At 43.4% G+C, this 24,885-nt stretch overlaps 1 protein-coding gene and 1 long non-coding RNA gene across 5 annotated transcripts in view; both read left to right on the top strand.

Moving 5' to 3' along the window:
• The window catches only part of TBC1D1 (TBC1 domain family member 1), a 238,601-nt gene that overhangs the window by 167,194 nt on the left and 46,522 nt on the right, over positions 1 to 24,885 (top strand). For all 4 annotated transcript variants that reach the window (XM_008017655.3, XM_008017657.3, XM_038008635.2 and 1 more), the window contains one exon: positions 23,323 to 23,508. In XM_008017655.3, coding sequence (XP_008015846.3) covers positions 23,323 to 23,508 — 186 coding nt within the window. The remainder of the gene's footprint in view (positions 1 to 23,322; positions 23,509 to 24,885) is intronic.
• Positions 8,639 to 12,138, top strand: LOC140710555 (uncharacterized). Its single transcript, XR_012091624.1, has 2 exons — positions 8,639 to 9,034; positions 9,432 to 12,138. It is a non-coding gene; the product is annotated as an uncharacterized lncRNA (long non-coding RNA).

Raw genomic sequence — 24,885 nt, 5'->3', positions numbered from 1 at the left:
CTCTGGGGTTAGAGTGATGGCATATTCAGGGAGCTCTGGACTTTGCGAGATCCTGAGATAAAGCCAAAGGATGCTTTAAACTGCTTCTGAATGAACTTTTTCCAAGTGAATTTGTTTTATCACTTCTATGTAAATGAAAATATTTGCAGCATGAGTACTAACAAGAATTTTTTTTTTTTTTTTTTTTTTTTTCTGATGGAGCCTCGCTCTGTTGCCAGGATGGAGTGCAGTGGCGCGATTTCTGCTCACTGCAACCTTCACCTCCTGGGTTCAAGCGATTCTCCTGCCTCAACCTCGCGAGTAGCTGAGATTACAGGTACACACCATCATGCTTAGCTAATTTTTGTATTTTTAGTAGAGATGGGTTTTCACAATGTTAACCAGGATGGTCCCTATCTCTTGACTTTGTAATCTGCCCGCCTCGGCCTCCCAAAGTGCTGGGATTACAGGTGTGAGCCACCGCTCCTGGCCAAGATTTTAAACATTATTTACCAAAGTAGGAGCATGGTAATTATGGTCTTTTATAATTCTGAAAGTGATTTCTAGTACCAAACTATGAATTTTATACTTGAGAGAATGAGAGGTTTTTCATGGAAAGTTGAAGTTACTATGGTTTGCTTCCTGTTCAGGTGCTTTTGCTGGAGAATGTTTGGTGAAGAGCAGTTCTGGTGATGAGAAGTTACGGGTGTACACAGCTGGTGTGGTTTTTAGGATTTTATTTTGCAGCAGCGTGTTCCTCAAACAGTTGCCGGGGAAGGCTTTCCTCCTCCTTACTGGTACCAGCCTTTTCTCTTGCAGACAAGGCAGTATGGGAGGGTTGGGAGACAAATCAGAAGCTGTTGGTTTCTTCAGTCTGGCAAGGATTCAGATTGCAGGTTGTAGACTGGAGACCATCAGCGGGGATACCTTTCCTGACAAAGTGGTGTTTCTTCCTGGCACTGCTTGCCAGAGAAGTTTCAGTTCATCATTCTCCCTCAGAGAAGCCGATATGGACCACGTTATGATACTTCTCTTCCTTTTCCCCTAACTGAAGGCTCAGCCATGCATGGTGCATGTCCCAGTGTATAGCAGGCTGCATACAGTTAGACCAAATGTTCTTGGACTACGAAAAGTCACCGAGTTTCCATTCACTTGTGGGTGGCAGGTATGGCCCTCCTCACCTCCCACTGCTCAGGTTTCTCTGTCCTGCTGTTTTTACATTTTCCAGGCTTTCACCTCCAGGTACCAAAATTCACATCATTTAGAGATTGTGTCTGCCTGCCCATACACTGATGGACCAGTGAAGGATTGTTCTCACCTGATGAGAAGTCCAGATGATGATAGAGCAGAGCTGGCCCCTGGGCGCCGTGGTGACACCCTCGAGCTTGGCTGCTTCTGTTCTTCTGCTTCCTCTTCTTGGAATCCTCTGCCTTTGGCTTCCCCTCCAGTTCCAAGCAGAACAAAGCAGGAAGCATCAAGGGAGAAAGGGTGACCCCTCTATATCCAGAGAGCAAAAACTGTCCCAGAAGTCCCTAGTGAACTTCCATTTGTGTCTCATTATCTGAAACCGAGTTACCTGGCTGCTCATGTGCAGCCACCAGAGGCAGGGAGATAGTGATTCTGCCTGTATGGAATGTTCTAGCATTCCCTGGTAGCTTTTATTTCTTCAGGCAGCCATGACTTTGCATAGATCATTTCCTTTTGCCCAGGACACTCCTCCTGCTCATTTTCTCCCCTCCACGCCAAACGCACAGTGCATTAACAGTGACAGACTTTTCCTCATCCTCTCAGGCCACTTGGATGCCACCATTTCTTCTCCTTGACCCTCAGGCATAGTCAGCCTCTCTGTGTCTGATGTTTTACGGCTTTGTGTAGGCCCCTGATGGAGAGCTTCTCACTGTGTCTTGGGGTTATTTATCTCAACCTCTGCATCTGTGCTGTCCTGTATGGTAACCAACAGCCACATATCACTGTTTAAACTTAAATACAAACTAATTATATTTAAACATAATAAAAATGTAGCCCCTCACATTAACCTCATTTCAAGAGCCACCTGTGGCTACCATATTGTAAGCAGAGCTCAAGAACGTTCAACAATATTGTGAGAGTGGCTACCATATTGAGAGCAGAGCTCTAGAACATTCCCTCATCCCAGAAAGTTCTCTTGGACACGCTGCTCAAGGTGGCGAACTCTGAGATCTCCAATCCCCCCAGCTCCGTCACTCAGAACCACAAATGTGACACCATTAGCCTTAGGGTGGTGCTTGTGTTATACTGTCTCCTGACTGAAGAAGTAAACTTCAGGCAGTCAAGATTTTCTGCAATCCACACTGCTCCTAAAACTAATGTTACTGGAGATGTAAAAGCTATTGAGTCCAGTGCTTTCAAGGAATCCTGAAAGCAAGTGGGGACTGGCATGTGTCCAGATTCCTTGTTTTGCAAAAGAAGAAACAGGGGCTTTAGGGGAAAGGGGTCCACTCAAGGTCATACAGTCAGTGGTAGAATGGACTGGAATCTTGATTGTTCATCTCACTCCCTTCCCTTTCCATTAAGCCATACCTGATTGAGTATCACCAACCTGTTTGTTTTCCCTGATTATGTTCCCTTCTCGCCTGTTTAATCAGGTTTCAGCTTCTTAGCCCCCTACCTGTAGGCGGTGCTCTGGGAACGCTCAGGAAGCAGATGCGTGTGAGCCTGTCTCAGCCAATGATTGCTTAGTTTGCAAGAAACAAAAAATGACTCAAACTAGCTTAATCAAAAGGAGGCTTTTAAACAGCAAGATAAGGGTAAAGGCTGGGAACTAGGAAGTTGTCAGGAACCAAGGCCGTCTCTCTGGGTCTCTCTGGGGCCATGTGATTTTTTTTTTCCTCTCGGTCTCTTTATTCTGCTCACCAGCCAACCCAGCTTGCTTGTCACTATATGCAGTCATGCCAGACCCCAGATCTGTATGACCTCCTAGCCTCAGGGGTACCCAAGTACCTGGCTGCCAATCTGTGTTTTCTTCCAGGTTTCGAGAGGGAGAAGTGATTGGCCCAGCTCTGGGTCACTTACCCAGGGAGAGGTGGGAGAATTGTGGAAGCACTGTGGTATCAGGGAACCCCTGGGCCAAGCTTGTCCAACCTGCGGCCTGCGGATGGCATCCAGCCCAGGATGTCTTTGAATGCAACCCAACATACATTTGTAAACTTTCTTAAAACATTATGATATTTTTTTTTCATTTTGCTTCTTTCTTTTTTTTACAGCTCATCGGCTATTGTTAGTGTATTTTATGTGTGACCCAAGACAATTCTTCTGCTGTGGCTCAGGGAAGCCAAAAGATTGACCACCCCTGCCCTAGGCCATTATCTGGGCTGTGGGAGGTGTGGGGCAGGGTCAGAGCTGGGAGGGGAGGGCATAGCCTCTGGCCACCATGAGTTGGTGTGTTCTTGGTAATTATATTGCTTGTCAGCTGAAGGCAGAACCAGGACAATGAAAGTAATGGGAGTCCTTAGCTTTGTAACAGTTAATGGTTATCTAAAAGTAGGTGAAATTGTGCATGAGTGAGTAGCATGAATTTCTTATTACCCAAGTGCTTAGATAGCTGGCTAACTTTCTGTCAAAGATCCCTCTGCCAGGATCAACGTTTGATTAATATATTTACCCTGTAATAAGAATTTGGGATTCTTACAGCAGAATAGTTATCATGTGGCTGGCTACACAACCAAAGATAGTCCAGGTGTCCCTGTAAGAGGAGAGATTGAAGAGCTGTTGCCAGGTGCCTACGTGGACCTTCGGCATGATCTGGCCATGGGGAGGCCTCACACGCTCCTGCATCGCCCACATCTTGCCAAGCCATGGAAAACACTTGGGATTCATATCTAAAACCTAGTTTAAGCTTGGTGAGGACAGTGGCCTGGTACAAGGTTTGGGTCATAGATGGTGCTTGATTTCTGTTGTATAAAGGGGTATATGATTTTGGAATATTTACCAAAAATGGGCATTTTCTCTATAAAAATTATTGTATCTACTGAGATTATGTTATGTAAAGAAATAACATACACATGGAGAAAAAATACAAAGAAGGCATTGATATTCTACAGAAGTGGCAAGAAGATGTGGTGATAGGTGATATTTTTGCCTTTTCTTTCAATTTTGTAATGTAGTGACTTTTTTGGTAGAAAAAACCTAATTTTTAATTAAGGGAGAAACATTTGAAATACATTCAGTCTTTCTAGAAAACCTCACCTTCCCATAAAAGTTTAAGATGGAGACATACTTCCATTGTGAATCATGATGCTAACCAGTATTCAGATTTATTGGAAATGGACTCAGTTTTAAAATTGCTTTTCTCTTGTGGGCTGGAACCACAAATGATTGTTTGGGAGTTTTCCCCCTTTTCTTTCATGGAATTACTCAACCTGGCATGACCAGTGATTTGAGCTGAGAACATAGAACCCTTGATTTGCGGAAATCAGGCCTCCAAAGGTAGAGATCCAGTGGTCATTGTCTGAAGGGTTTCTTTTGTTCTTGGCCCTCCTGTGCCTGCTCTTACTGTGGGAGCTGAAGCTCTAGGTGCCTCTGAAGCCTTGCCATCCATGGTCACTTCCTGCTCGCTCCCCACCCACCCTGGGAAAGAGTTCCCAAGTGTCCCAAAGCACTGTGTTGCCTAATGCTTGTTCAGAGTCTACATTTCTCTAGATCTAGCAGAAGTAAAGTTTCAGTTTGTTATATTTATAGTTTCAGGAATAGTTTGGGAATGGATTTAATAAAAAATTTAAAATACTATCATTTTTATATCTTTTTTTCGATATTTAATGCTTTAAAAGACATCAAAGTTATATTCTCCCATTACTCGTCCTATACAATTAAACCCTGTTTTTTGAAGTTGTAATAGATAATTAGCCTTAGGTCAGCCCATATTTGTGTAAACTCCAGCCCACTGCCACAGCTACTTTGGTTGTGATCTGTCATTGTAGGGCAGAAGTGTTTCTGCCTCATGCCATTGCTGCTTTACTCTTCCTGAAGTGGTGTGGCTCTATCTCTGTAGTCCTCGGCACATGTGTCTCTGTCATTTCTGTCTGAGACTGTAGGCTCTCAGATGGCAGGGTGAAAAGGTTCTTTTGTTTGCTTAAATCTCTCATAATACCCTGTGCCTGTGGAGCTCAATAAATTCTATTTGATATTATTGATAGATTATTTGGAGCCTTTTATGTTAGAAAAGGGATTCTTGGCCGGGCGCAGTGGCTCACGCCTGTAATCCCAGCACTTTGGGAGGCCGAGGCGGGCGGATCACGAGGTCAGGAGATTGAGACTATCCTGGCTAACACGGTAAAACCCCGTCTGTACTAAAAATACAAAAAATTAGCTGGGCGTGGTGGCGGGCGCCTGTAGTCCCAGCTACTCAGGAGGCTAAGGCAGGAGAATGGCATGAACCCAGGAGGCGGAGCTTGCAGTGAGCCAAGATGGCGCCACTGCACTTCAGCCTGGGCGACAGAGCGAGACTCTACCTCAAAAAAGAAAAGGGATTCTTAATCCAATGCTCCATTTTATAGATGAGAAGACTGAGGCTCAAAGACCATGATACCCTCAGGAGCCATGATTTACACTGTATTTAGGAATAGTGTCTAGGGTCAGCATCTAGTGTTGGCTGACTGCAGAGCAGCCTGGTTAGGAGCCCTGGGTTGGGCGGGTCTGGGCTGCTGGTGCCACTGCAGTATCCCTCCCCTGGAACTTTGGGCCTGCTACCCACCCCTGTTCCTTCCTTTGTGAGATGGGGCTAGCAGTAAACTGTCTTGTTTCATCAGAGGCAGTATTGCATAATGAATGAGAGCCTGGGCCTAAATTAGGCACGAGTGCAAGCCCTCAGAAAACTATGTAGACCGAGAGAGACACACACACACAGCTTTATGGCAGAGAGACAAGGCTTGGGAATGTTCTGATTTCATGTTTTGAATTGGTATAACCTTTGGGAGGATATCCTTGGAATCGCAGAGCTTCATTTACATCATGACTCTTTCCTGCCCACCCACATTTTCTGAGTGGCCAGAGTTTTAAATGTGGAGCCCGTGAGTTTTTTTCTGTTGCCTCATTTTGGCCTTTGGCCTTTTGTTTTCTTGGTATGTCATGAGGCGAAATAAAGTAAAACTCAGTGCTGGTTAATAACTCCCATCATAATGTGTGTTTCTGTGAATGGCCTTTAGCCATTTGAGAGGAAAAAGGGTCATGTATATTTCAGAAAGGCCTGATTGGCTGGAGACTCAGTGCAGTGTCACAGTTAAGAGTATTGATTTTTAAAAATTTTTAAATTTTGTAGTATTGTGGTAACAAAGACATAAACGTAATACTACCATCTTAACCATATTTAAGTATAAAGATCGGTAGTGTTAAGTATATTCACGTTGTTGTGCAATGGATCTGCAGAATTTTTCATCTTGTTAAACTGAAACTCTGTGCCCAATAAACAACTCCCATTTCCCCCCTCTCCCAGCCCCTGGCAGCCACCATTTACTTTCTGTTTCTCTGAGTTTCACTACTGTAGATAACTCATATAAGTAGAGTCGTATGGTATTTGTCTTCTTATTTCTGGTTTATTTCGCTTAGCATAATGTCCTCAAGGTTCATTCACACTGTAGCATATGACAGGATTTCCCTCTTTTTTTTTTGAGTTATATTCTGTTGTGTGTATATTTCACATTTTCTTCATTCATCTGTTGACATTTGGGTTGCTTCCACCTTTTGGCTGTTGTGAGTAATGCAGCTATGAACATGGGTGTGCAAATGTCTCTTCAAGATCCTGTTTTCAGTTCTTTCAGATGTAAACCCAGAAGTAGGATTGTTGGATCGATCATAGTGTAGTTCTGTGAGTAACCCTCATACTGTTTTCCGCAGCTGCCATGCCATTTCACATTCCCTCCAACAGTGCCCAAGGACTCCAGTTCCTCTACGCCCTCACCCACACTTGTAATCTTCTGGATTGCAGATTTTCTGGATCAATCATCTGGATTACACTTGATTTTCTGTGTAATCCACAGAAAATTTTCTGTTTGGGCCTGGATATTTAGAAAAGTATTCCTCCTTTGGAGTGGTAAATATGTGAAGTTTTTATTATAAAATAATGGCCATCCTAATGAGTGTGAGGTAATATCTCATTGTGGTTTTGATTTCCTTCATGGTTAATGTGGTTGGGTATCATTTCATGTCCTGGTTGGCCATTTATGTTTCATATTTGGGGAAATGTCTTTTCAAGTCTCAAGTCCTTTGCCTATTTTTAAATTGATTTATTTGATTATCTGCTGTTGAGTATGGATTATTAAATCAGACTGGCCTGAACTTAAATTGTGGCCCTTCCATTTTTGAGCAAAAGCAGCTGCATGTCCCACTTGTGCCTTGGTTCCTTCGGTGTAATGCCGGCGTAATGATAGCCCCACCTTGTAGTTAGGACTGTTGGGGCAGTCAGTGATGGAAGCACTCACTCCAGAGGAGCTTGTTAGTAAGGAGAAGGCAGCCGGTCCATTCCTAATAGGGATCTAAAGGAAGGAAGTAAAAAGAGCCTCCTCCATAAATGGCAGCCATTCTTGAAATCTACCCTGACTGCCTTCATTTTTAATGTTAGTGGACTTTTAAGACAACCAAAAGGTTGTTCCTGGATGACCAGAGACTGTGGCATAGGGAGGATGGTCACGTTGCCAAGGACCTCTCTCAACCTCCTGGGTAGTGTGCTGCTGGTAGTTTGCATAATTGCCTCAGCTTTTTGGCAAAGTGCATGTAAAAGCCTAAAGTCACAGCCAGAGGAAACCTGGTTCCTGAGATGGCAGCTTGATGCTCCTGCCCCATCCCAGGTACACACCTCGCTGGGCAGCTCTGGCTCTGAATTGAGAGGGACAGCAAAAACCTCCATCTAACAATACTGAAAAGCAGGCACTGGGGGCTTTGGGGGAAGGTTCTTTTCAAAACTCATAATGGGGAAAGACAAAAGACTGGGAATCATTGTAAAGAAGTTAGTCATAGATGCTTCACTCTTTAAAATCATCCCAGCACAAGGTTAAACAACATGCAGTTTTCACGACGTCCTGGAAGGTGATGAGTGCAGTGAGGTGAAACGTGGCCATCTGAGCACACAATGACCAGGCTTGGAAGGATCGATTTCCCCTGTGCTGGCCCTCAGAATTTAAGGCACAACTTTTAAGCTGAGCATGCAGCACTTGATTTTCTGTGTTGGGCCTGGATGTTTAGAAAAGTATCCCTCCTCAGAGGGGTAAATATGCAAGTTTTTACTGAATTATTTCATTTAATCAAAGCAGCCGACTTCTCCTGCCTCCCCTCTTTCTGTCTTGGGGTTGAATATTTGGTCCCATGTAACAACTGTTGATTCTTAATGATGCCAAATGGAAGCTGCACGTGCTGGGATTTGCCATATTCAGTTATTGTCAGTAGAGACTTTCTTAGTCTCTCTTTTTTTTTTTTTTTTTTTTTTTTTGAGACAGAGTCTTGCTCCGTCACCCAGGCTGGAGTGCAGTGGCCCAATCTTGGCTCACTGCAACCTCTATCTCCTGGGTTCAAGTGATTCTCCTGCCTCAGCCTCCTGAGTAGCTGTGATTGCAGGCACGTGCCACCACACTTGGCTAATTTTTGTATTTTCAGTAGAGATGGGGTTTTGCCGTGTTGGCCAGACTGGTCTTGAACTCGTCATCTGCCCGCCTCGGCCTCCCAAAGTGCTAGGATTATAGGCATGAGCCACCACACCTGGCCACAGTCAGTAGAGACTTTCGAAAGAAAATATTACTTCTTTAATGATGTTTTTAGTCCAAGTAAATTGTGGTAATGTTTCAGAAATTTGCTTACCACAAAAACAGTTTTCAAGGAGCATTTGAACTTGTCCACTTTAAGTCATAAAACAGATTAAAGTGTTTGAAACCTGTTGGGATTGTAAATGTATGTAGAGTACTGACTTTTAAGAGATCTTGATGATCATGTCATCTGTTTTCATTTTCTACTACAGGAGAACATTCAGGACTGAAACTTAACACAACTAAAACCCGAGTTTCCCACTTGCCTAAGAGTCATAGATACCTAAAAAGTATGCAACTTCCCAAGTTGATTTCTTTCAGGATATGGGCCCTTCAAAGGAAAGCAGTGAGGCTGGGGTTTTCCAGGTGGAAAGGTCACATTTCCACATATAACTCACTGAACATTGTATTGGGTTGGGAGAAGAATTGGTTCACTATTTTAAACTTTTTGTTTCATCGTGAGGACTTCCCCATCCCCTCTCCTCAGCAAAGCACAAAAGTATTTCCTAATTTTTAAGTCATGGGCTTCCTTTAATGGATTCTGACCTCAGATCACTTCCAGATAAGCATTGTGTAATGGGATGGGTGGGGTTAGATATTTTAGTCACAGATGCATGAGAGGAGGGAGGGTGGAGGGCAACAAAGTTTATAACTGGAGCCTATAGCAATTTAATCTCTTGTCATCAGCCAGGTCACAGAGTCTCACGTCAGGACAGCTGTGCAAGCAGAATCCCCGTCAGGATTTTCTTGATGCCGTTGACCATCACCTGTACATGCCTCTGGGACCTTTCCTCCTCCTTTCTCTTTTTATTTTTTTCCCTTGGTCACATGTTTTATTCTACTACATATCTCACCAGCTCTTCTCTGCAAGTTACAGAACTGTGATGGCACCTTGCTCATTGATTATTTCTGGTTGAATAGTTTCCAGTGGCACCTCTCCGGAGATGAGTCCTGTATTAGTCTGTTCTCATACTGCTAATAAAAACATACCTGAGACTGGGTAATTTATAAAGGAAAGAGGTGCATTTGACTCACAGTTCAGCATGGCTGGGGAGGCCTCAGGAAACTTACAATCGTGGTGAAAGGGGAAGCAAACATGTCCTTCTTCACATGGCAGCAAGAGAGAGAAGTGCTGAGCAAAAGGGGGAAAAGCCCCTTATAAAACCGTCAGATCTCATGAGAACTAACTCACTGTCATGAGAACAGGATGGGGGAAACTGCCCCCATGATTGTCTCCACCTGGTCCCTCCCACAACATGGGGATTATGAGAACTATAATTCAAGATGAGAATTGGGTGGGGACACAGCCAAACCACATCAAATCCCAAGTGCGCTTGTCTGACCCTGATCCCTTTATGTGAGACTGGGGTCATGATCCTCCTGCGCCCATCTTCTGAGCCCTATTCCTACTTGGGCGTGCTTAGGCACTTCAGCATCTGCATCCTTTTGATGTCTTAAGGGTGGTTCCAGACCTTGGAGCTGTGCACGACGCACTGCTGATGAAAACCTAGAATATAGAATGGAAGTTACATTTATTCATAGAGTAAAAATCCAAAAATAGACCAGAGAGAAAATATATGAAAATATCAAGAATGCTTATCTTAGGGAGGTAGAATTATACATAACGTTATTTTCCTTAGATAAATATATAGGTAGATATATTAGTGTTTACAGTTTCTCTGCCACCAACTAAAATATTTTTTTCAGGAGGAAAAGAAACCCAGCCAGCTAACATACCTAAAAACCATCTCCTAGGCCCGAGAGGGAAAAATTGAGCTCCTTTTCTTGAAATTGCCATTTGTGCCACTGTTGTATTATTTTACCAGTCACTCCAGATTCCAGGCTCCTCTACCTGAGTTCTCTCTCCTTCCACAGTGGAACTCATACCTTCCTGTTTCCTGGCTGCCACTCAGATTTAGGCTCTGTGTTTCAGACCTCAGTGACTGTAATAGCCGTTCCTTCTACCTCTTAGGACGGTTCTTTCTGTAATAGCCTTTATCATCATATCATCAGGGGATGATAGCTTTTAATGAGGGTCTAAAATTTGCAGGTAAGATATCCCTGCCTCTGACATGAGATAGATGTATTGCATGTTATTTAACATATGACTATACTGAGTGTGCAGTTGTATGTAAAAGCATTGTTCTAGGTACTGGATTGAAAGTGGACCAAATGCTAAGATAAAGGAGCATACAAGTGTCGTAAGGAAGACAGTTGCCAAGAGAGAAGAAAGAGTGGGGAAATGTTGTGTCTACTAAGTTCAAGGTTCTGAATTGGAAAGCTGCTGCTATTGAGGAGAAGAGTCTTAAAATTCCCAAAGGGTTTTTGTTATCTTTTATTGATGCAATGCTATTTTGTGGCATAAACCTTAATAATTTTGGGGTTGAAACTCTATCAGGATAAAATGATTCTTTTCTATCCTAAGCTTAATAAACATTATTTAAGTACAAATTAAATACATAGAATCTGCCCATCTATATTATAAATGTCATTTGGCAGAAACTACACCTTGACTTTTGGTTCTTTCACAAAACCTTAATTTTTTTTTTTTTTTTTTTTTTTGCCTTCAATTCCTTTTGTCTGATTTTACATTAAAAGCTTGTGATTTCTCAAGTCTTGAGTCTGGGGAGCTGTCATCATCCTTTTTTCCCCTCTCTCTTGTCTTCTGGATGTTCAAGCGATTTTAATTAGATGTTGGGCTTTTATGTCAAGTGCTGGCATTGCACTCCATGATAATCCAGGGAGTTGGAAGCACATGTTATGCATCGCCCTGGGTTGATGCAGTGGAATTGGGGTGGGTTGGAGGTACTGTTCTAAATCTGCTTCTTGTGGTGGGGTAGGTCAGGTTGTCCTGTGTTGACAAGGAAGAAGTCTGGGTGAGGAAGCGGGATGAAAGTAGACCAGATGCTAGAGTCCACTTTCAAGTAGGATCCCAGGACCTGGCTTAAAGTTAAAGAACAGCAAAGATGAAAGGTGCTGCACAGCAGCACCAGGTCGGTGGCCACGTTAATGACCTAGAAAGCAAGTGCTGTGAATTCAAAAGAAAGGACAGCTCTGAGCCAGAGTACTTGGTGCCTTTGCTCAAACAAATCCTTTTCTGGCACCCCCAGGCCTCCCCTCCCGCTTCAAAAAGTTTCTGAATTATGCCAATCCATTGAGGCTCAGCTCAAGGCCATCCCATGCCTTTCCGTTGTAATAAAACCTTGTTTCCTGGGCTTTAAACATATTCCTTTTTTCTTAGGTACAGAATGAACTTTTTTAAAAGGGAAGTTGTCAGAGGCTCTGTAAAACGTTAAATCAAACCTGCTTTGCTTTAGTGATGGGGTAGTTTGGAATCAGATTTGCTCCTGTTATGGACTGAAAATTTGTGTCCCCCCAAAATTCCTATGTTGAAGCCCCAGTGCACAGTGTTACGGTGTTTGAAGGGAGGCCCTCGGGAGGTGATTTAGTTGAGATTGTATGAATGAAGCCCTCATTAATGGGATTACTGTCATCCCAATAAGAGGTAGAGATCCCAGAGCTTCCTCTCTCTTCACCCTGTGAGGATACAGCAAGAAGGAAGCTCTCTGCAAGTCAGGAAGAGACAGGGCTCTCACTAGAATACACTTGTGCTGGCACCCTGATCTTGGACTTCCCCTCCAGAACGGTGAGAAACAAATGTGTGTTGTTTAAGCCACCCAGTCCTTATTAGAGCAGCCTGAGCTCCATTCTCCACTCCCTGGCTTCCTGCATGGACTCTGCAACCAGAGCTTCACGGGGCATAGTTTAAAAGCTGTTTCTCTGTAACACAGCCACTTTTCTGTTTCCAGGTCTAATTTTGACCCTCATAACACTTTGTTAGGGGAGATTTGAGGGTAAGGAAGTGGGCTTGCTTTTCGTTTCATCACGTCCCAGTAGAAACAGAAGCAGAAAGGCCCTGAGATACTGAGCCCACCTTTCTCGGCAGGGTGTGGCAGCACCCTGGGCTGGGGCAGCACCCTGGGCTGGGGAGGCCAGGGCTGGAGGGGAGGCTCCCATGGTGGAGGGGTTGAAAGCTGGCTTGTAATGAGCTGCTTTTCTGCAGATGCCTAAATGATGTGGGTTGAGAAATCATGATCTTAGCTTTTAGTAGTATATTTTTCTGTTTATGTTAGGTGAGTCATCGGTCTGTCTCTGACTATGTTCAGATCTGGAAGTTTTCTGGGAGGAAATTTGTTATTGCTGTAATAGTGTGGGTTGTTGATCTGGATTAGCAGGGAGCGGCCCCTAATGCATTTCTTAAGAAAATGGTATTTAGTTCAGACTTTGGCTTTGAACTTTGCCTTTGACAAAGATAAAAAGGGTGACTTGACTGGTGTTTGAAAAGCATGGTGATATGGCCAGGGGCGGTGGCTCACGCTTCTACCCCAGCACGTTGGGAGGTGAGGTGGGCAGATCACCTGAGGTCAGGAGTTCGAGACCTGCCTGGCCAATGTGGTGAAACCTCGTCTCTACTAAAAATACAAAAATATTAGCCAGGCGTGGTGGTGTGCACCTGTAATTCCAGCTACTTGGGAGGCTGAGGCAAGGGAATCACTTGAACCCTGGCAGGCGGAGGTTGCAGTGAGCCGAGATTGCGCCATCGCAGTCCAGCCTGGGCAACAAGAGCGAGACTCCATTTAAAAAAAAAAAAAAAAAAGCAAAATATATTACATTTTAAAACTCTATTTAATGGTCAGGTCATCCATCCTTAATGGGTTGAGTCATTGCTAAAATAATTTAAAATAATGTATTTAAAAGGTACCTTTGTTCCCTAGTGTCACATAATGTGAAACATCCGATTAAGGTAACTCTGTAACATAAAGTAAGTGGCTAAAAAAGTGCTGAACGCCAAAGGCCAGAGATTCAACCTTTTGTGTGCGTTAGAATTTCCCAGTTGTTCAAATCCAGGTTGCTGGATCTACCCCAGAGTTTTTGATCCAGTAGGTTTGGGGTGGGACCAAGAATTTGCATTTCTAACAAGCTCCCAGGTGGTGCGGATGCTGAAGCTCGTGTGGGGACCACATTTTGAGAACTTCTCCCGTAGACTGAACTCATGGTCTAGGTTCTGTCAGCTGTGACCCATATGCTGCTGGAGGGAGTGGCCAGATGTCCTGACCTCTGTGCCCACAGTGAGGTCCAAGCTGAGTAGGTTTGACCAGCAGCTGTCATCACAGAGTGAACAATGTAAATAACGAATGTTGGGTGGTCTGACATCTTTTAAAAAAAATCCACATGGAGGAGATCAGAGGGCTAAGTGTGGGCAGCAGTCAGGGTAACTCCATGTGGTTACTGCCCACTCACTGTCTGCTGTTTTTCACCTGTTCTTCAGAGTGTGGTCAGGATGGTGGCCTTGCCCAGCACAGGAGGTCCTTGTCCTTCTGACCGTGTGACCCGACCCACCTCTTACCATCTGCAGGCACTCCCTGCCCCTTCCCTGAGCTGTGGGGAACTATTTGCAGTCATCAAATTCATCATGCTGCTTTCTTTTAATTCCCACACTTGCCAAGGTGGGACTGCCCCTCTGGCATTCCTCCTTCCCAGCCGTGTGTCAGAACTCAGCACTCCCACCCCCTTTCCCCACTCCCACCCCTCCCCACCCCCACGAACGTCTCACTTGGGATCATCTCTTCTGAGGTTGGGCCTGCACAGCCGCCCTCTGCACTCTCGCCACCCTATGGGCTGCCCTCGACCCCTTGGCACACAGACCTGCAACCGTGGCCTGCTCAGCTGTCTCCTTAGGGGTGGAGCTTGGTTTTCTTTCATCAGTGTTCTGCAATGAATTGAATGCATGATTGCTCACAGGAAGGTAGGGGAGGGATAAACACCTTGTGATATGTTTCTTACAAGGTTTTATATGTAGAAAGTTGTGTGAAAGTGTCAGATATCTATATATGAAGTATATGTGAAGTTCTATGATAGTTTTGCATAATTTAAGAATAAACTAAGGAGCTGAGTCCCAATCCCTTGGGTCGAGAGTTACCTGGCACCCGGGGCCTGCTTGTTTCCCTCGACTCTGCGTGTTTGTTGCTGGCCCCTCATAGGCTGTCCCAGCCCTCTTTGACTTCCCTCCTTTCGGCCCAGTCTTTCCTGAGATGCTCCAGGCTCCCTGGCCTCTTGTGTCTCGGAGCTCCTCTTGTGTTTGTTTTCTGTGCTCAGAGCGCCATGGTGCTGTTGGCCACAGAGGAGGCGTCTGGGGTCCCTCGGGGAAGGCACAGCAGGAGAAAGCTGTCTCCAGGGGCATGACCTTGGAGCTGAGCACTCCAAGAGGAGAGTCAGCCAGACAAAGAAAGGCCAGAACTCCACCCCATCCCACCCTATTTCTACGTGACCATGGGCCCTGGACACACCAAGACGGTGACCCGGGGCCTCCTATTGTTGCGGGGAGCCCCTGGGAAAATGTTGGTATTTTCTTCATAGAACAGTATTCTCCAGTATTCTTCAGTAAATTAACTTTCTTTTTTATCCCCAATCCCAGTCTGATTGTGAAGAAGTCTAAGCAACAGAAAGATTTTGCCAAATAGATTATCTTTTTTTAGAACAAAATAGATAATGATATTAATAGGAACTCGGCACTTACTCTTGTCCAAGTACTGTTTTTAAGTGCTCTCAAGGATGTTTCATTTAATCCCCACAACAAAGCTGTGGGGGGTGGGGGTGGATGCTATTATTGTCTGTGATTTATGAATGAGGAAACTGACACACAGAAGGGTCAAGGAGCTTGCCCGTTTCCTGGTAGGTAGTACCAGAGCTGGCATCATCAGTTGCCTGCTCCTTTTCCTCTTTGCTTTTGTATCCATTACCCCAAGGCATTAGGATGAGCCAGTCAAGTTCTAGTCCTGGCTCCACCACCCGGTTAGCTCTGTGTCCCGTGCCTTGCCATGGAGGGATAAAACCAATTCCTAGCTTATCCATTGGTTGTGAAGATGAAATCAGTGGGGTACTAGTAAAGCAAACTGCCCGGCACATAGTAAGTGCCCAGAAAATGTGACATCGGACCTCTTTAAGCTTCGGTTTCCACATCTGGGAAGAGAGTGGGGGTTGAGCTAAGTCATTTTCCAGTGTCCCTTTCAGCTCCACGTTCCTGTGAGCACTGACAGTTTCCTCACAATCCTGAAGAAAGAAGGAAAGTAAGGGCGGAGTGGCGAAGGTCCCCATTGTGACGTGGCTGCTGGTGGGAAGTCCCTGGGGAGGCAAGGCCCAGCTTCCCAGACACAGCCCTCATGTGCTCATCCTGGTGGCACTGGGCCGTGGTGGGCTTTTCCACCCCAGCATGTCTCATAAAATTTCAAGAACCACAGTTGAAAATCAGTGTGATAGAAATGGTAACAGGACAGGGCAAACTGTTTCAAAGATCAGCACTTAGGATTCTGGCTGTGGTTGAATATTTGTTTCTCTTTAGTTTTGTTGTCTTTAATCAAGAACTGAGAGCCCTGACTTTCAGCTCCTCAAAAAGTACAGCTTCCTTCCCCTTGCAGATGCAAAAACAAACGTCATTTTTTTCCAAGGATAATTTTCTCCCATGCTTTATGTCCTGTCTTCGGCTTTTTCTTGATTCTCCTCCAGCTCCTGTAGACCTCCCATTTAGAGCCACCAGCTGCCCACCACCGGGGCTGCGCAGAGCTCCCGGTGCTCTGTGCCCTGGGCTCACCCCGCCAGGCCTGTTCTCTGTGCCTCTTCCTGGTTCTCTTCCCTGGACTTCCCACTGCCATGCGGTCTTCGGTGCTCCTCTGAACTGTTGTCATGACCTCTAACCAGACTGAGTCAGGACTTTTGACTTCCTCATCTCTAAGTCATCCTTCCACAGCCTTGGAAGTTTACCCTAAACAGCTATTTTGGGAGAGAGTGGGGATAAAGATCTGCAGGCCTCTTGCTCCTGGCCCTTGTTTCTGCTTATCTTGGCTTCTCTTTTTAAGTATGTGTGTGCCTCTCTCCTCTTCACACCCCTCCCCTCCCATCTCAGGCAGAGTTAGGTGCCCTGTTCTGTGTCCATAGCGCTTTTTCGAGCACTTGTACTCACCATTTGGTAGTGGCCTTTCATGTGTCTGATCCACTGTGTTCTACACTCCCTGCCTGCCAGGATATTGTTCTGGTGCTGAAGAATGTATATATCAAATCACTTTTGCTTTAAAAACCCCCAGTCTTCTGGAATTCCCAATTACTTACTAATTAATATGTGGATCGACTAGACCTTAAGCAACCTAAAGTCAGCCGGCCTTGTCTTCTGTATTCATGCGCATACTATCTGGTCATTAGACAAAATGGGTCATTTTCAGTGATGAGTTAATAATTACCTGCACACCTTGTTTATGCTGGTCCATTTACCTAAAATGGCTCCCATCAATTAAACCTGTATGGATTTTACCTGTCCTTCTAGAACCACCCCGCTTTCCACAAAAACTGACAACAATGATGGTAAGAAGAATGGTAGTTGACATTTTATTAAATGTTTACTGTGTGCAGGCTTGTTTTTTTCCCACACATTACCTAGCTCACAATAACCCTATGAGCTAGGCAGTACTATGCAGGTCTCGCAGATTAGGAAACTGAGTGGCAAGTGATCAGATAACCCATTTGAGGTTGAGTAGCTGGATCAAGGTAGAGCCAGGTTCGATCCCGGATACCTGGCTCCAGGGCCCAGGCTCTTGACCTGATAAACAGCCGAAATTCATCTTTCTTTGCTGAACTTCCAGAACACTTTCTTTGTATTTCCCTTATATTAGTAGTCTTGTACTTCTCTGCTACCCTGATTCAAACCTGGATTTCTAGCAGCATGCCTGGCATGAGGCAAGAACTTAACAGTATTTCTTTATACCAAATGAATGTTGTCTTTAAAACATTCTGTTTTCCTCTAGCTAGACTGTCATATAATGCAACTGTGGGAAATAATCAGGTTCTCACTGGAGTATTTTCCATAAAAGATCCACAGAAGTCATGTCAGGGTTAGGAGTAGACTTGGGCAAATGAATCCGTTCATTCACTAAATGTCCCATACCTATCTGGTGTTTCCCAGGAGTGGAATATGGCAGGGAACACAGAAATCTCTGCCTCCTGGGCTCTGCTTTCTGTTGTAGTAGACGTAAAGCTGCTCATACTTTGTAAACAGTTTGACAACATCAAGTCTACATGGTCATTTTACTTTGTTTTTTCTAAGAAATTTCCTTGAGCTGTTGGTAACAACAGACGCTGCAGATGTTAATCCCTGTTGTTGTTAACTTTTCTCCAGAGATTTAATGTTCAGTTTTCTCCTTTCCAGAATCGATTTATGTTGTTCAAACAGAGGGTTGAGAATAACTTGAATTTTTTTAACTTCTTTTTTTTTTTTTTTGGCATAGAGTTCAGAATTTTCAGGAGGGATAAAGAGAGTTATAAAATGCTCTATGGTGGGTAACACACAGAAAAAGCCAGGAAATTGGAGAATAAGGATCTGTCTTCTCCTTTCCTTCTAGAGCTCCTCTTTCTTACAGGGCATTTAACATGTGATTTAATGTCATGTCCTTAAAAGGAGGAGAACTGCAGTTCAGAACTTAATGTCAGTGCTTTGTGAAAATGCAAGAAAGGATCCCTGTATTCTACACTTGAGAGAGCCAGATACTAGACAAATAGGAGGTCGTGTGCACATTGCTTTTTCTCTTTTTCGATCATGGCATTGATTCTGTTCATAACAATGATGCAATGTCGTACTCTTCCCCACACATTTGTGTGCAGATAGAAAGAATGCAACAGCACAGAGTTGTTGGGGAATAATTTGGCATCTGAAATATGGACATACCAGCATAGATCATATTTATGACTCTGTTGGGAGTGTCACAGCAATGATTTAATAGGAGGCAGTTGTCTCCAAGGCCTCCTGAATTATGACTGGTTTTAAAATTCTTAGAACCCATTGGAGGCTATTGTTTCTGGAAGGCTACATAATTTAAGTTCTCCACATCCTGTCATTATAGGAGATGTCAGAATAGTAAAATCTAATCCTGGACTAAGGTGTTATCACAGCCCTTTGGTTTGGTGGCTTTGCAGACTTTATAAATATGCCTGTCAGTGCCTGTGGTCTCCACAGTTGGGTGTCAGTGGCGAATATCATTTCTCACATTTTGCATGGAGGGACTGGAACCCAGAAGGCATACATTTTCCCAAGAGGCACCAGTACAGTTGGCCCAAGAGGTAGAGCAGCCCCTCCTTCAGCTCAACCTCCACTACACTGAGCCAAGCCACACTTCCTACACTGGCCTCTGTGCAGCTGTCTCTCAGCAAGAATGCAAGTCAGGGAGAGAAGCCAGATCCCTGGGATTGTTCTAGAGAACAGAAACCTCAAGAGTAGCCCTCCTTAGACCACCTAACACATTGCATCCCTGCATACATATAAGGGACTCAATGCTGGTAGGATTGGCTTAGGAATGATGTAAGTGAAAACAGTGCCTGGGTTTATCATTAGAACAAGGTTCTCAGCTGACAGTTGCTTCGGACTTTGATTTTGTTCTCCTAGACCTGCTACTCCGCTCGAGTCCACATCTCTCAAGACTGCACATGCCTGAAGGAGGACCGATTACAAAGCTGTAGCCTTGTCCCCAGTCTGAATCTTTTTGCATTGTTGAGAAAGCAGCTTACTTGGACTGAATCAGCAGGCCAAATTTAGAACAAAGATTTTGACTATCTCCCTTTATAAATTACTGAGCTATTTTGTAGCCAGGCTACTCTTTAATATGAACAAAAAATATTATAAAGCTTTGTTGTTAATCTATACAACTTTGTTGTTAAACTGTAAAATCTGTAATTGTTACCATGTGAAATGAATTTGGATAAAGGAGATACATTTTTACCCCTTCCCAGGGTTTAGGAGAGACAAAATGGTGAGATTTTAACTCTGAATCAGAGGTTCTTATTAGAGGTGGTTTTGTTCCTCCTGACCCCTAGGGGACATTTAGCAATGCCTGGAGGCATTGATGGTGGGCAGATGCTACTATGCCCAGGGAGACTGCTAAACATTCTGCAGTGTATAAAACAGTTCCTCGTGACAAAGAATTATCCAGCCCCAAAATGTCAATAGTGCTGAAGTTGAGAAACCCTCCTCTAAACTCTTGGGTTTATTTGCTAACCTTTACAGTGGATCAGCTTTTACTTAGTTCATGCAGAGGTGAAATTAATACTAGTGCTCAAATATGTCTTTGTATTCTGGACTTGGCCTGGGTCCCCTGAGCAAGTCTGGGACAAGCTCCTGCCATGTGTTGAGGACCTGAATTCAGGCAACTGACAACAGTATTTTGAACTGTGTTCTCAGTGGTGGGAGTGAAGGAGATGAGCCCACGTGTTAGGAAGTGCATAGGGTTGCATGAGGAAATAGAGAGTAAAGCTGCAGTGTGGAGCCCTGCTATTCAGAGTGTGCTTGGAGAACCGGCAGGGGAGGCATTATTGGGGAGCTTGATGGAAATGCTCCCCTCAGACTTGCTGAATCAAATCTTTAATTTAGCAAGATCCCCAGCGAGGCTTGTGCATGTAGAAGTTAGAGAAGCATGGGGTAAACTTTTGTTTTGTTTTGTTTTGTTTTGTTTTTACTTTGGAGGAAAATACACCCTTTTCACATCATGGCTCTGACTCTTACTAGCTGTGTGACCTTGGCCAAGTTATAAAACCTCACTGCACCTTACTTATTTTACCTGGAAAATGGAGATCATAATATCACCCATCCTGTGAGATTGTTGTAAAGATCAAACAAGCTTGTGTCAAGAACTCATATGGTAAAAGCTCAACAAACTGTCGCTAGTGATAGTAAGAAAAAGATCACAAAAGTAGAAAACATTAGGCAGACAGCTTACGTCTTAAACCTCACAGTTGTCGTCACCAAACAATACTTGTATTTTTGCAGATCCAGTTTCTCTGAATACTAAAATAAAACCGGAATTTCATAAACTTCTATAGACAGTGGTCCTTGTCAGTAGCCCAAGTGGCAGAGAGTACATGGATCTCGGGACAAGCAGCCTCTACTGCTAGGAATGTTCCATCCTCCTGGCTTGAGGTACACCTGCTCATTGTGATTCCGAATTTGAAAGGAACACAGTAGGAAGTTTCAAGACCCTGGGTAGAGGAAGGCTGTGGTAAACAGGAAGGATGAGATTAGAAGGAATTTAGGTGAGGTAAACCCTTGTTTTACTAGTAGGGTTTAAGAATATCTAGGTCAGGTGGGCGTGGTTGCTCACACCTATAATCCTAGCACTTTGGGAAGCCAAGGTGAGCAGATCACCTGAGGTCAGGAGTTCGAGATCAGTCTGGCCAACATGGCGAAACCCCGTCTTGACTAAAAATACAGAAATTAGCCAGGCATGGTGGCACATTCCTGTAATTCCAACTACTCACTCAGGAGTCTGAGGCAGGAGAATCACTTGAACCTGGGAGGTGGAGGTTGCTGTGAGCTGAGATCGTGCCACTGCATTCCTGCCTGGGCAACAGAGCGAGATTCCATCTCAAAAAACCCCAAAAAACAAAAAAAAACCGTGTGTGTGTGTGTGTGTGTGTGTGTGTGTGTGTATACAGGTCAACCCCACCTAACCCTCAGCGGAGCTCCCCTCTGTTGCCTGGCTGGGTCCTGGGTTCTCTTGACACACAAGAGATTGTGAGAGTGCATGAAAACGCTGCCCTCATTATCAGGGTGGCACCTGCCATGCCATCCAGAACGCCAGAACACCTCATAGGACTTAGTTTTTGGAAACGAGACTTGCAAACCAGTGGGAGATATGCTTCCAATGTGAGGTAAAGCAGAACTTTAATCACAACTGCAGTGTCCCACAGAATTTCAAGAGCCAAGATGGTAAAAGAATAAAAAAAAGAAAGGAAAGGGCTCAAATGAAAGACTTCAAGCTGCAGAATAAGATGAAATAAAAGGATTCAATTGAACTGTATCATATTCAGTAATGACTAATCCTAAGTATACAGGTTTTGGGGTGAAGGGATTTGTTTTGTAAGTGTTTTGCAGGAAAATATTTTTTCCATCTTTGATTTTAATTAGAATAGATTTGCATTATTTTTCCTTAGTTTTTATTTTTAAAATATTTATTGCCACAAGTTTAGAAAATAGAGGGAAAACATAAATAACAGTACATATAAACCCAGTATTTTGTCCCTTCTTTTGTTCAACAGTTATTTCTCAGGCACCTACTGGGTGCCAGCAACTGTGTGCTCAGTGTGGTGACCAAAACCGTGGTATCAATGAGGCAGCAAGGTTCTAACCTTGTTAGAGCTTACAGTTGAGTAGCTGAAATTTTGATTTCTTTTCTGTGCCCCTAGTAAATATATGATAGCAAACAATAAGAGCTATTTTTTGGTTTATTGTGTTCTTACTCTGTGCTGGGCCCTGTTCTCAGTGGTTTATAGCCTATTAACTCAGTTTGTTTCCCAGCACTCTGAGGGGAGGCTCTCTCATTCCCACTTGACAGATTGGGAAGTGGAAGCATCAGGAGGTTAGGCAACTTGTTAAAGATCACAAAATCAGTAATGACAGTCTTGATCAGAATTCCGGCAGCCTGGCTCCAGAACCTGCCCTATTAATCAACAAACTGTACTGCCTCTCATAATATGTATCAAATTGAGATGATACTTTATAATTTCAATTCTTGCTTTTCTATTGAACAGTACACAGTAACATCCTCCTATAATACCTATAAACCCCCAAAAGATGTAGAATTTTAGTTTATTCATTTGTCTGATAGGATCATAATGAAATAAGACTCTATAAAGCTATGTAATTTAGACATAGGAAACATTTGGATTGTAGTGGTATGTAGTGGGAACAAATGGTCTTCTGAATCAGGAAGAGGTGAGTTAGAGTATGCCGGTGTACCTACTTACTCACTGTGTGACCTTGGGTGAGTTTCTGAACCTTAGTTTCCTTTCCAGGCTAATATCTGCCTTCTGGACTTGTCACCAGGATTAAATGAGTCTACCTACATAAAATGCCCGGCACAGTGCCCAGCGCTTGGTAGAGGGTCTGCTAATGGTTACTGTTATTACTGCCTATTAAATACATTTTAATCTTCTTTCAGAATAGCCAGATAGCACAGTGGTTAAGAATGCACATGAAAACCAGACTGGTCCTGGCTCGACTCCTTCCTAGCTATGTGACGTTAGGCAAGTTACATAAACTCCCTGTTCCTCAGTTTGCATTTCTTTAAAACTGGATAGTTATAATACCCATGACTTAAGAGTTTTTTGTGAGTGTTAAATTATTGTACATAAAGCTCTGAGAACAGTTTGGTACACAGTAGGCACTCTGTGAACGTTTTCTATAATTATCAATAATTATTAAATAACATTTTCAGAAGAAGATAAGAATATTACACTTTAAAAAGCAGGTATCTTTAAATACTTCCTTGGCTACTCAAGTTTGGCTTACTATTTGATATATCATTTGTTTCATGTTTGTGGCTCAGACATGGCTTATGCCAATGCTTATTAACACCTGAATTTTAAATTTGGTGATATTACTATATTTTATCTGAATGAACAGAATTTTTGCTGATTTGGCACTATGTTTGAATGTGCATTTTTTGTTGAAAAATGACGATTCTGGAATGCCTTTCTCCCTTTCCAGATTATTCAGAGCTGGGAGAGCTTCCCCCACGATCTCCTTTAGAACCAGTTTGTGAAGATGGGCCCTTTGGGCCCCCGCCAGAGGAAAAGAAAAGGACATCTCGTGAGCTCCGAGAGCTGTGGCAAAAGGCTATTCTTCAACAGATACTGCTGCTCAGAATGGAGAAAGAAAATCAGAAGCTCCAAGGTTGGTTTGCCATCTTGATATTGAACAGGCCTGGTCTTATCTTGGCTCTGAAGTGAATCACATCAGACATAAGCATACTGTCTTAAAAATATAGCAGCATGATAGTCTAATATACGTATCTGTCTACATCTGTTTACTTTTTCATAGTAATATTAACACTGTTTACTTTCTGGTGATCTAATGATAGTTTCAACAACTATATTCATTATTCCTCTATGGTCACTGTTAGTACAGTATCTAGAACTTCTGAGATAAAAGTTTCAAATCTAATGCGCTGAAAGGTGCTTTTTGTTTTCCCCCCTCTCTCTCTCAGTCTACTTTATCCTCAGCCATAGTCTATGCCTGTGTGTTAGGTATGAACTTTTCTTGTGTAAGTCATTAAAGTGCATAACTTCACTCTATGTGCTTTCTCAGTGAGTTGCGAGTAATCTGAAGCAGAAACATTAGCTGAATTCTACCTGTACTGACATCAGTAGTGTCAAAATATGACATGAACTTTGAATGTTTAGATTTTGTTCTTTTCCTGTTTCCATACTGATACTGGAACCAATTAATATTATCTTCAAAGTAGCTTAAGATGCAAAGTTTACATACCTTTTGGAAAGAGCATGGGTCTTAGGGTATCTAGGGAATTAATTGCCCAGCTATAAAGTAGTGAAGATTTTGAGCAGAAAGTCTGCATAATCTCTTTGAAAGGGAAGATGTAGCAGATGGTTCAGTCACCCTGCATTGCCCCAGAACAATTTTGGAATTGAAGTACGTTTCATTCAGCATCATCCTTGATTGCAAATTTTGGTCTTTTAAAATGACCTTGATGCTTGTATAGAGCTGAAAGTCATTAAGACACCAAATCTGAGGAATAAGCTCCCGAGAATGTGTTGCATTCCATGAGTTTCAGTTGCATAGCTAGTGCCATAGTGGGTGGACAGACGTTCTCTGCGCATGTCCATTTGATACTTGTGAGTTATGACAACACTGTGTACCAACAACGTAGTTTCTGCAGTTGAAAAGTACGAATTTATAGAATGTAAAGAGATAGTGTCTATATCTTTTGACTGAAAACAGAAAATGAAATATAAAGGAATAAGACCTTTTGATATGAAAGTAGCTCCACAGTTGGAATAGGCTAGTAAGCAGTTTTGAAGCTGAGAAAGATGGGTGCTCCCATCAGGGTGCTGTGGAAGGTGATAGCACACTGGGGGGTGTTTAGAGGAGGTGAGTGCTGTTTTCTTCCAACCCAGTTTTTCTGCCGCTTTCTTGTGTGTTCATGAAAGTAATTCTAAAAGCAGATGTCTAAAAGATGTTTGATAGTGATGGCATTACTACAAGTGTCATCAGTTAAATGACAGCTCGGGAGCACAGCAGTTATATTCACGT

The sequence above is a fragment of the Chlorocebus sabaeus genome, chromosome 27 (assembly GCF_047675955.1).
Source record: "Chlorocebus sabaeus isolate Y175 chromosome 27, mChlSab1.0.hap1, whole genome shotgun sequence".
In the NCBI taxonomy this organism is placed as follows: domain Eukaryota; kingdom Metazoa; phylum Chordata; class Mammalia; order Primates; family Cercopithecidae; genus Chlorocebus; species Chlorocebus sabaeus.
This window is presented reverse-complemented; position numbering and strand designations above follow the sequence as displayed.